This window comes from Populus alba, chromosome 18 (assembly GCF_005239225.2).
Source record: "Populus alba chromosome 18, ASM523922v2, whole genome shotgun sequence".
In the NCBI taxonomy this organism is placed as follows: domain Eukaryota; kingdom Viridiplantae; phylum Streptophyta; class Magnoliopsida; order Malpighiales; family Salicaceae; genus Populus; species Populus alba.
Window position 1 is genome coordinate 10,423,824 of NC_133301.1, and position 12,452 is coordinate 10,436,275.

Below are 12,452 nucleotides of genomic sequence, written 5' to 3' on the forward strand. Positions count from 1 at the left end.
ATGTCCACAACTCTGATTTCAATGGGCATCATGACTTAATTTGGCGAAGACACGAGAAGCGAGGTCTCAAATACATAAAAAGAAAAAAAAAAGGGTTGTGAAGGCCATGTCCATAATCCTTTCTCTCGTCACTCACTATTTCGAAACTGGATAAGCCTCTTCGTCTCAGCTCATCTCTTCTCATGCAACAAAACTGAAGTTACAAGGCTGATTCCTACCATTTTATGATTTTCATCCATAGACTAGATTAGAGCCGATCATTCTCCCTCACACGAAATCAAAGAAAGAAATGCTATCCACACTGCAGCAGCCCCCTCGCTCCCTTTCTCGAATCCCTCTTCACCTTAAACCCCTCCGCTCTTTCTTCACCGTTGCGTCTGCTTCAGCTTCACAGGACCAATCCTCCCCGCCTTCGTCTCAAATCCTCACCCTCCGCCGCGCCCTCCTCTCTCGCCAAACCACTGCCACCCAACTAGCTGAGTCCTACATTTCCCGCCTCTCCCTCACCGAGCCCCACCTCCACTCCTTCCTCCACATCTCCGACACCCTTTTACGAGATGCCCAGCTAATCGACCGCAAGATTGAAAAGGGAGAGGATGTCGGCCCCCTTGCTGGGGTCCTTGTTGGGGTCAAGGACAATATCTGTACTGCTGACATGCCTTCAACAGGTGGCTCCCGCATCCTGGAGAACTACAAGGCTCCGTTCGATGCAACCGCGGTTAGGAGAGTGAAGGAGAAAGATGGGATTTTGATTGGAAAGACTAATATGGATGAGTTTGGCATGGGAAGTACCACTGAAGCTTCTTCTTTCCAGGTCTTCTTCTTTCTTCTTATTTTTTGACTCCTGGGAACAATCAATCAAACAAACACTTAACAGGCATTGGCAGTTTCTGCTGTTCATTTTCTAACAGGTGACTGCTAATCCATGGGACTTGTCTCGGGTGCCTGGTGGATCGTCAGGCGGATCGGCTGCAGCTGTTTCTGCTCGGCAATGTATGGTGTCACTTGGTAGTGATACTGGTGGAAGTGTAAGGCAACCAGCATCATTTTGTGGTGTTGTTGGATTGAAGCCAACATATGGGCGTGTCTCCAGATTTGGGCTCATGGCGTATGCATCATCACTTGATGTTATCGGATGCTTTGGTACTTCAGTTGCTGATACTGGTATCCTCCTTCACGTAATTTCTGGACATGATAGATTTGATGCCACTAGTAGTAACCGAGTAAGAATTCTTCTATTTTATCCACTAAGGTCAATCAATTCTCTTTGATTTCTTGCTTTGAGAAACTGTGATTATCTCATATATTTACTAGCTGGCAAAAATTCAGATTCTGATGCTTGCGTAAGAGGAAGTAACTGAAATTTTCATGCATTAAGGGAAACGTGGACTTTTCTGGTCATTGACGGGATTGTTAGAGTTAATGTAGTTACCTGTAGCTGAAAGTGTCACCATCGCTCGTATAAGCAAGCATGTTGATCAATGCAACATGCATTCTGTACTTGCTGCTAAAAGAACCAACATGAAATTGAGTTCTCCTGGATTGCAATGGCCATGGTGGTGTTGTGTTTCTGCTCAGAGCTTTTTCGTTGAATTTGAATATGCATATCTTTCAGTTTGGATCTACGATAAAATAGTTTGATTTTGTGGTCAGAATAGTCACACCCCACCAATATGCTGCAAGGTGATCTTTTTCATATCTTCCTTTATGGTCTGATTTAATGTAAAATAAGCTCTTCTATTCTCCTGGAATCCTAATAACTCATCTAAAAAAAAAAAAGGTAATGTTAGTAGCTATCCTGAAGCAATTGAATTTAGAAAAACATCATATTTCTGAAACCCATACAGTCCAGCTAGAGCAGCAACAAAAGTCTTCAACAATTGGGAGGGACTCCAACTCCAATTAAGCATTTTGGATTGATTTCCTATATTTTCTGGTGTATTATTCTATAGGGTTTCAAAGCCCTGTTTAGTTTTATTTTCTTTCTTGTATTCTCTTTTTGAAGGATGTGTTATTCTTCTTGTATTCTTTGTTTCAAAAAAGAAAAAGACTGTTCCTTACCATAATAGTTTCACTTTTCAGGAGGTTCCTGATTTTTCGTCACAATTTAGTTCTATAAATCTTGTGGAATCGAAACCATTGAAGGGGTTGAAGGTTGGTCTTATCCGTGAAACTCTTGAAGATGGTGTGGACAATGGAGTAAAATCTGCAATTAGTGGTGCCGCTTCACATCTTGAAGAACTAGGATGTACTGTGACAGAGGTCTAACTTATAACCTTTACTCAGCAGACGTGTATTTTGGTTAACAGATTTGGCTGATACTTTTTGTTTCATATTTGGTGAATTGATTTACAGGTCTCATTGCCATCTTTCTCCCTTGGTTTACCAGCCTATTATATTCTTGCTTCATCAGAATCATCTTCCAACTTATCACGTTATGATGGTGTCAGGTGATTCTCTGACTATTAGTTCTCATTCAATAGTTTTGTTGCTTTCAACAGAACTATATATGTTGTATGGTTCTATGTAATTCAGCACTTCCAGTTTAGACAGAAGATGACATTGTAAACATTTGAAATAAGTGAGTGTTCACAGATTTTGCGTTGTGGAGTTTGTTTCATATGTTTGAGTCATATTCCATTTCTCTGCCTGTACAATGTAGTATAAAATATGACCACAGTTGGGCTATAAACAAGTTATCTTGGTTTATTTCAAACTTTTGCACTGAGGTGCTGTTTTATAGCTGCTTATAATATTAAGCACCCCATAAAAATTTAAAAAAATAGAAGAAATTGTTTTTGTTGGTGTCCAGTTTTTGCCTCTTCTTGCATATTTATATTGTCTAGATATATAGACAAGAAATCATTCCTCTACATTGGCATGTAGGTATGGGAACCAAGTTTTTGCTGAAGAGTTAAATGCTCTTTATAATGATTCCCGAGCAAAAGGATTTGGTCCTGAGGTATGTATCATCCTGCAGTCATTGTAAAGAAGTTGTTCTGTTCTTTTTTCTTTGTAAAATAAAATGGTATAGTCAAATATTATTTGAGATGTTGCAAGGTATTATCACCAGCTCCCATTATAATAGACTGCTTATGGCTATTATCACTTCAACTGAAAGTACAGATTAGCCATGCACAGCCAAGACCCTTGAAGTAGTATTTATTGCATATTTTCAGGTCCAAATGAGAATCTTGATGGGAACATATGCGCTCTCAGCTGGTTATTATGACGCATACTACAAGCGTGCCCAACAGGTAAATATTTCCTTTAATTAGAGTATCTAAACTTTACTGTTTGAAGATGGATACTCAAATTCGTGTTCTTAATGGTTACAGTTTCATGATTTTTAGAGAATCTGAATTCTGACATAAAAAATTCCTATTAAACCCAGTTATTTTAAGAACTTTAGGTCTTCAAGAAGAAATTCATGATTATAATAGTGTTTTAGGTGAGGACCTTAATTCGGAAAAGCTTCAAGGATGCATTAGATGATAATGACATCCTAATTTCTCCTGTGGCGCCATCTGCTGCATATAAAATTGGTATGGATTGCCTACATCCTTTTGGCTTTGGCGGACATGTTATTCATACCTTTGCTTTGATAATGATTCAATTTAACAGGTAATGACATAATTTCTCTCAATATTTACAGGTGAAAAGAAAAACGATCCTTTGGCAATGTATGCAGGCGACATTATGACTGTGAGCATTTCTCTGCTGCTTTATGTTTAACTTGCCCGTTCATGTCATTCCCCTGTCCCTCTTTCCTGTTTTGAAGTGGTGGGAGAGGGGGGGGATTGAGGGAGATAATGCTTTAGGTTAAAAATTAAAAGGCATCGTTTGTGCAGGCTGCAGTTCTAGAGTTAACAATTGGTATACTTTTGTTGTTTGGGAGAATGATGAAGATTAAAGAGATTTGGGTCGGTACTTGATCTTTAAGTACTAAAATGGCATCAGAAGATATATGGTGTTGGATCTTTATATGTGGAATTGGGGTATTGTTTTGAAGTGAACATGGGTTGGAAACTGTGAAGCAGCACCTTAGCAGATGAATGGATAGCAAGGATGTTTTGTATATAAATAACACCTTAAGTAGGAAATGCAATTGATAGAGGCCTTGGGAGGAACATGCAATCCCAGCATAAGTGAGTTTATGGGAGGTGATTATCATTACTCCAAGGATAGTTTCAGTAGTTAGGAAAAGAGTGCTCTCGAAGCAATTACCAGAGATGTTCTTAATCTGGATATTCTTTTAAAGGAAATGTTTAACTATTTATAATAAACAATCTAGAGAGAGATGGTGTGGAACTTAGAGAGAGAGGAAAAGAGTGCTCTCGAAGCAATTACCAGAGATGTTCTTAGAGAGAGAAGCTATGAAGCCCAAAAATGTTCATCAATCCCTCAAATGACATAAACAAGGGATATTTATAGGCAAGAGGTGTGACAACATGGCTGTAACCAGGTGTCAAATACACCAATGGCTATGCAGGTGCCACATGTCCACAGAGTGTCACATGGTTACATTCACAAATTTCACCAGAAATGGTTAGGGCCAGCTTTGATTGGCCTTAAGGAGCCCTATTTCAAACCTATCATGCCACATTTCACATTACTTTTCACGGTTCCAAGTAGTAGTCATAGATCTTGCCTTATCCTCATTGAACCTTTGGCTCCTTTGCGTATAGCATTTCAGTCCTTTGTTGAATATGTTTCTCCAATTGTCCATACTCTATGGTTACAAATTGGACCTTGATTAGTATATAATTCCAGAATTGCAAATATGGTATAAATATTGTATTAGTTGAAATTCAGCCCCTAAAGTAATTATTATTGGAATAATTTCATGTGGCTACAGAATGTTCACCGATCATGTTTTTACTTCAAAGGGTAGAGGACCGTGATGGACTTGTAGAATGGCTTGAACCAATATTTCATAGCTTTATTCCTGTTTGCTTTGCTATAAGCGAACCATGCAAATGTTGGAAAAATTTCTACAAGTTGATTTAGCTAATTTTCTCTTGTTTGTTCACCAGAAATGCATCTTCACTATGAGAGTGATATTATTGTTTTGAGAACTAAACTGCAGTGAAGTAAAAAAATGTTGGACAGTGTTTATACGGCAAGTCTTATGTTTCTCTACCATTTTTTTACCATGTAAACACAAAAAGAGGTAAGTAATAGACTAATAGTGCTGTTATAAGACAAAAGTTGAAATCCTCGTCATTCAACACAGATTCACAACTTTTCCAAGAAACTGTGCTTTATAGATTTCTGAAAATTTGAGTTATGGTTTATTTTGGTTAAAATAGTTTGAAGCCTTAGAATTGTTATGACATATCCTGCCTTCTGAATTCATCTGTTTTTTTTTTTATGCCCCAGAATTTTTTCTTTCATTGGTTCTTTACAGTCATACCATTTACTTCCTGCAGCCAAGATTACTCTTATGTTTGTTTCTCACATTATCCTCGCTTGCAGGTCAATGTTAACTTGGCAGGGCTACCTGCATTGGTTTTGCCTTGTGGATTTGTTGAAGGGGGGCCTGTAGGACTTCCTGTTGGTCTTCAAATGATTGGTGCGGCATTTGATGAGGTATTGAAAACTTGTATTTTTTACAAATTCTATTATGGTGTAGAGATATGAAGTTCACCTTTTTTTCCTTTGAAAAACTTAACTAAGAGAAATGGATGGTTATGTAGTATAGGGAGATATAAGAATAAGGAGCAATTAGGGGGTGGGGGGATTCCAAGGAGGTATTAGCTCTGGGCGAGGACCAAATTTGGGATAGTTACATCTGTACTTTTCTTTGGTGGTTGTACCTTTGGTTTTGGAAGTAGGATCAGCTTCAGTTGAGCCAGGTTTTTGCCTACCCATCCCTAGCACTAAAGCAGGTCTGATTCTGGTCAGGTTTCAATCTAATCCGTGTTGGATTTGGGTTGTAAATAGTTGATATGAAGAAGATTAAGTAATTTATTATTGGAAAAAACAATGAAAGACAATATATCATGTTATTCATGTTTAGATGAAATATAAGAGATAACTTATAGTACTCATTTTATGATGATGGTGGTTTTTTTAACGTCAATTTAATTGTCGTGCCATGTTGCCAAGATAATTATAATGTAAAAAGTTACGCAACAAACTAATACATTAACAATATATACGAAATAAATATTATTTAGATGTGGGTCAGGGCTGCAATAACCTGCTCTGTCCTGTGCCCCTCCAGTTAGGTGAAATCTGGGTTTTTTCCAAGTGGATTGGGTTGGGTATCTGTTAGGTCAGACTGAAATTGCTCTCCCTAATTGGTTCATGTTAGTGCTATTATTCAATCATTTGTGCTTTGCTTTCACTAATCCTTTCCTTGAAGCATGCTCGAAACACCATTTGTTCATGTTGTGCATTGGTCAGGCTTTTTTTCTGTAACCCTTACGGCTCTAGTCATCACTCTCCAGAAGTAAACATTTGATTATAGACTAGTTTAGCTTGATGAATGTGTGAGATGGTCGTGGCATTTTGCTATGAAGCACGTAGAGAAATGGCAAATGCTTGTTTAAGGAGAGCTAAATCAAACCTTTGCTATCTTTTGTCGTGAATGGTTGGTTTTATTTCAAATGTTGAGCAAGAAAGTTGTTGATTACTTGTTCATGTTACTGTAAATGCAGGCTAAGTTGCTCAAAGTTGGCCATATATTTGAGCAGACTCTTCAAGGTTGCAGATTTGTTCCTCCCATAGTAGCAGATGATCTTGCATATTCTCAACAGTAATGCTCTCTTTGCCTTTGAGGTTATAGAAGTCAAGTTCAGATAGAATGCCTGAATAACTCTTGAGTAGAACACTTTTGGTGAACCTTATGCTTTGACGTGAAGCAGCCTATACAGATCTTTCCAACCACACAATTGTGTTGGAGTTCGGTTGAAGCTCTTGTTGGCCATTGTAATTGGATTATTCAAATTGAAATGAAATTTTGGGTGTCCCCATAACTCTTTGTTATATACCTCTCACAATCAGTCCAAAATATCTTTGTTGGAATGGAGTTTTGTAGATATAAGAAAAACAGAGCATCTTTTTAGTCCCTCGACATGTGCTTCAACTTGTTCCAGTACCGTTGCCTACTAGGGCTTCGGAAACCTCAAGCATGCAAAAACCTCCATTACCGTCTTGCTCCAAGTACCACACATTTTGACTCTCAGCTCCCAACAAAGCCACCACCAGCACAACATTGAAGCCAAGACCCGGCTAAAACCATAGCAACCCAATTATCGAACTGCAGGGCTTGGAACCTTGGAATGATGGGGCGGACCTATGTGGTTTTATCCAATATTATCCAATAAGAGGTTTGTTCATGATCATGAAGCAGCCACTGCTAGCTAAAATCCCTGCTTACAGTTTGGCTACAACTTAATGATAGAGATGGAGGATAGCCGAGGGAAGTTTTCGAGGGCTGAACCAGACAGTGATCTCATAATGTGCTCCTCATGATCAAATAAATAGATCTGTTTCTCGCTCTTATAAGAAAATGTTTGAGTTTATGGTAATTGTTATTTTTCAAAGTATTTTTTTCTTGAAAATACATCAATATAATATATTTTATTATTTATTTTTAATATTAACATATAAAAAACAATTTAAAATCATAAAAAATAAATAATTTGAAGCAAAATCACTTCAAATAACACTGGCGAAAATCAAACTACTCGGCAATTTGGAAAAATTGACTTTAAATTGCAATGATGTGAAAAAATTACTAGATGATGCTAGCATGTATATTTTTTCTTGTTCCTCACATAAAACCGGGAATACCTAAAACTCCCTTTTGACACATGTAGAGCAATGTTAAATCCATCCTTTTATGAACATTATAACCGTTTTAATCTAAATCTTGGTGTATCATTTCTTTACTCACATGTAAATTCAGAATCATAATTTTAAAGAGTATAACTGAACTAGTCAGACTTAGGGTTTGTTCTCCACAAGTTACTAGTTGGAATTTCACAAGTCTCAAAACTACCAGAGACTTACATTATTGTCACCTTCAGGACCCGTAAGATTAGTCGATGTACACACAAATTAATTTAGATATCCATATTAATCTAAAAAAAAATCAAAATCCATAAAATTCAGGATGAGTCCATGCTACCACGCTAACTTGACAGTACCCTTCAATTTACATCAAAGTAATAAGATAAAGTTTGTAATCACTTGAATACTTTTTTCTTAGACCTAAAAATTAATTTCTTTATTTTATAAAATTAAAAAAGATATTGTTTTTATTAAAATCATACCTAGCGTTCACAATCATATATATAGAAATTAATGAAAATAATAATAATTAACAACCCAATATATAAAAGTATTTAGTAATTAAGAAAAAAAGAGGTTTGGATAAGCGGGCCTGACTTTGAAATCAAGGAATCCTGATCCTCCCAGCCCAGCCTAAATGTTAAATACAGTAAACTTTTTACTATCTGCAAGTTTGCAACTCTCTGTCTCAACCATTTGCATCAAACACCTGGGCTGCGCCAACACAAGCTTCAACTGTAAGCCAATCTTCAACAGATCCTTTGATTTTCCGCCTTTTTATTATTTCTCTGATCTCCTTCTCTTTTCCGGTATATTTAGCTTGCATCATGTTTAATCTCGTGGGTGAGTAGGTAGGTGTCTTTTTTTAGAAAGAAAGAGTCTTGGCTGTATCAAATCTGTTTAATAATGTAAGTGTAATTCAGAAATTGAAGATTTCATTCAACACGAATTAACCTAACAAAGTAGAATGGAATTGCATTACGTAGATCCGTACCAAGTCTTACCGGGGATTCAGAATCTTAGGTCACCATTGCTTGTTTATTAGCTGTTGACTGGAAGTAACAAGGTTTCTTTTTGGGAATTCAAGGTAATGACAGTAAAAAACTTGATGTTCTTTCTTCTATAAGAATTAGGCTAAAAGGAAATAGTTTTTATATGCAGTGCTTAAACAGGAAGGGAAACTAATTGAAAGACTGATTTGTGGAAGCACTTGTCAGAAAGTGTAACTTTTGGGACAGTTGAATTGATATTGCACTCGCGGAGAAGTAAAATACCATAATAGCTGTCTTAGGTTTTTTTTTTTTTTTTTTTTTTTTTTTTTTGTGATGTTATTATCCTGTTTGTGAAAAAAATCATCCTCCAAAGTATAATCAAATAGCATCGTTCTAATCTGAGTTTTTCTTTTAATTTTTTTTCTTAAAGCTATGAATTTCTCCAATGTTGTTATTATGATGACTTTTCACTTGAGCTTCAAGGATGATGATAGCCTAGATCTTATAAACTTGAACTTCTGTAAACAAGCAATTATAAACTAAATGTTGTAGTTAGGGCATTTTTTCTTAGTGCTGTAGTTCAGGGTGCTAGATTATGCTATGCATTTGATTAGAAAGTCATGATATTCTAGTCATATGAAAGAGGATACTAAGTTTTCTATAAATTTTTGGAATTTAGAAACTTAAAAGATAGGGTCTAAATAAAGAAACAGGACTTTGTTTCTTTTTCATCTCTAATTAGTCTGTATAATCTGGGAGTTTTGATTTTCTCATGCTCTTTAGTTTCAGCTGGTCTAATGTTTTCATCATTGAACTAGAGTTGCCCCACAGCTCAATGGATGCTGAGCACAAGTTTGGAGTCCGGAAACTAGAGATATTAGATAAAAGCAAAGGTTTCATAGAGCTATTGCAACAATTAACCATTTGTGATTCTGTTTCGGATAAGGAGTTTGAAGAGCGTTTTCAAGAGATCAGCTCATGTGGTGATGACCATCTTATTTGTGTGATCGAAGATGATCGTTCTGGGAAGATTATTGCAACTGGGAGTGTTTTTATTGAAAAGAAGTTCTTGAGGAATTGTGGTAAAGTTGGACATATCGAAGATGTTGTGGTTGATTCTGCCGCCCGAGGGATGCAATTAGGAAAGAAAATTATTGAGTTTCTTACAGATCATGCTCATTCAATGGGGTGCTATAAGGTGATTCTTGATTGCAGTCTTGAGAACAAAGCATTTTACGAGAAATGTGGTTACAAGCAGAAAGAAGTTCAAATGGTGAAGTATTTTATTTAGGAAATAAAATTTTTGTCCTCTTTCTTGTCAATATTTGTTGAACTTCTGATTCTCCTTGCCATCCCTTGCAAACTTGAGCTGATAAAAAAAATCCAAATCCTTTACGTTCCACCCCTTTTATTGGCTCCACTTCATAATTCCACTCATTTCTGCAACCATGTTCTTGGAATTAACTCGAAGTTGTATCCAGTACAGATCGAACTACACTCAATTATTCACAAGTAAAAAGTATAAATCTTAACAATGGATTTGATCTACATTTCTAGCCTTTATTTGTGAGCATTAAAAAGAAAACTGAAACTTGAATATCAAATCGTATTTTGAAATCGGAAATTCACATTGCTGAGGATTCAACTACATGGGGCCATACCGTCTCTGCCTTGTAGCCTGTTGCTTTGTGTTTGCTCTTGCTTGTTTGGTTGGGTTTTATGTCCGAATTCGTGGGGCATACGTTACTGTAATAATAATGTAGCTGCATTTTGAGATGAGCATCGTTGGTCTTGATGTTGGATTTTGCAATGGTTTACACATGTTTTCTATTGCATTAGCTATTTGATCGTGTTTTGCATATGGTTGGATTTAAAAAAAAACAAAATTACATATGTATACATTTAACTAAATAAATCAAGAATAGCATTTGTTTAGTTAAATATCTTGAAAAATAGGGATGCCTGATTTTTTGTTTAGAAACTCAATTTTCAACTTATTTTTTACCCAAAATATCTAGAAAATATCATAAACATTACTTTAACTTAACATCATGACAAGACACCTTAATAAACTCATAAATAGTCTTAAAAAACCATATTAAAACCCAAAACCAAAACTCTTTCCTAGATTAGATCTAGTTTTAATTCAGGTAATTTGAAGGTGAAAAAACACCTAAAAAAACTTTTCTCATTAAATGAAATTCATTAAAATCAAAGATTGATTATGTTAGTGGCCATAATCAATGTCAAGGTTTCTTTTCTTTCTACCCCTAAAAACCGATAACTCTCTTTCTCTTCTCTCTCAGAACATAGACTTAAAAATAAAAATAATGATTAATCTTTTAGACTTTTTTATAATTTCATAATACTTTTATCCTTAATATTTTTTTATTAAATTTTAGATAGATATTGTATTGATAAGAATGAAAATATATGTACTTAGAAATAAAAATTAACCACCATGATAAATAAAAAAAATAAAAAAAAAAACAAGGTAAAATATGCATGCATGCGCACGGTATTATTTACTTCTTACAAGGAAGATTAAATTTTCACTTTTATCTTTAATTAACATGAATAATGTTTTTATGATTTATTAATTTATTTATTCAATAATTTATTTTATTATGTGCATACATTATCCTTCTATTTCTCAATTGATTAATTTTATAATATTGAAAAATTTTACGTAATGATAATAGTTTTTTTGCTTTAAAAATTAATTTAAAATCGTATCTCGGGAGCACAAACTAGTATAAACTATGTAGGAAAGTGTTTGTTTTGTTTACGATCCATGAAGATGAATGTGTATCCTTTTGCACATTTGAATTTTTTTTTTTTTTTTTTTTTTATCTTAGTTTCAGGAAAAGATCGCGCGCTGTTCCCTATATATATTCTTCATTTGTCCTGACATAGGATTGTTTTTCCTTGGTCGATCATGCTCCTGGTCACCTGTTCAATTGTCGACTTCTTCAAATTCCATGTTCAGTCAAGTCTAGAATCTTCTTCTACTATGATTGATTTTACTATACTCAATCAATTTGTTTCCCTCTCTTGTCTTTTTTGATGGATTCTTCTATTGAGAGTTCTTTTTTTTTTTGATAAAATCCCTGAGAATTTCCAACAGAATTCTTCATGAAAAATGGTCAATTTTCCGGTAGTGTATTTTAGTGGTCTTTTAGGTTAATTAAGTGTTTCCATATATAGAGTTCAATTATATAATAATATTATTAATCTAAACACACCATAAATTCAGGTATTAAAACCAAAAAAAAAATCTACAAAGGATGCCAGACAAATCAAAATGGTGGATAATTCAGGGAATAAATATATAATTTATCAAAAGAAAAAAAAAACTATGATAGGGTTATCTTTCTTCAGCTCTAAAGTATATATACATTGATCAATGGCCGCTAGATTTCTAAACATTGAGATAAGACAGACTGGCTCAATTATGTGTGCCGGATAGATGATATTTCGAGCAACTAGCTTGACGCCGGATGGAAATTATAAAAGCCATTTAAGCGTTAGTGCCCACATGAAATTAAAATTAAATTAATATATGATGTTTGAGAATGTAATATTGATTATTTTTTAAAGTATTTTTAATTTAAAAAATATATTAAAATAATATTTTTCTAAAATTAATTTTGATAT

At 35.0% G+C, this 12,452-nt stretch overlaps 2 protein-coding genes across 6 annotated transcripts; both read left to right on the forward strand.

Annotated features, from left to right (window-relative positions):
* The first annotated feature begins 108 nt into the window (after positions 1-108).
* Positions 109-7,032, forward strand: LOC118051619 (glutamyl-tRNA(Gln) amidotransferase subunit A, chloroplastic/mitochondrial). The gene is made up of 10 exons (XM_035062304.2): positions 109-814; positions 912-1,223; positions 2,083-2,262; positions 2,356-2,450; positions 2,887-2,962; positions 3,180-3,257; positions 3,452-3,545; positions 3,656-3,705; positions 5,479-5,592; positions 6,666-7,032. Exons 1-10 carry the CDS (start codon positions 290-292, stop codon positions 6,765-6,767), a joined length of 1,626 nt encoding a protein of 541 aa, XP_034918195.1. The 5' UTR covers positions 109-289; the 3' UTR covers positions 6,768-7,032.
* Positions 7,033-8,395: 1,363 nt separating this feature from the next.
* Positions 8,396-10,206, forward strand: LOC118051616 (glucosamine 6-phosphate N-acetyltransferase). 5 transcript variants are annotated; one of them, XM_035062299.2, is made up of 2 exons: positions 8,396-8,540; positions 9,579-10,206. In XM_035062299.2, exon 2 carries the CDS (start codon positions 9,631-9,633, stop codon positions 10,084-10,086), a length of 456 nt encoding a protein of 151 aa, XP_034918190.1. In that variant the 5' UTR covers positions 8,396-8,540; positions 9,579-9,630; the 3' UTR covers positions 10,087-10,206. The 5 variants fall into 5 exon arrangements, with proteins under 5 accessions (XP_034918190.1, XP_034918191.1, XP_034918192.1 ...); XM_035062300.2 differs by having other exon boundaries at positions 9,614-10,206; XM_035062301.2 differs by having other exon boundaries at positions 8,477-8,540; positions 9,585-10,206.
* Positions 10,207-12,452: the final 2,246 nt, after the last annotated feature.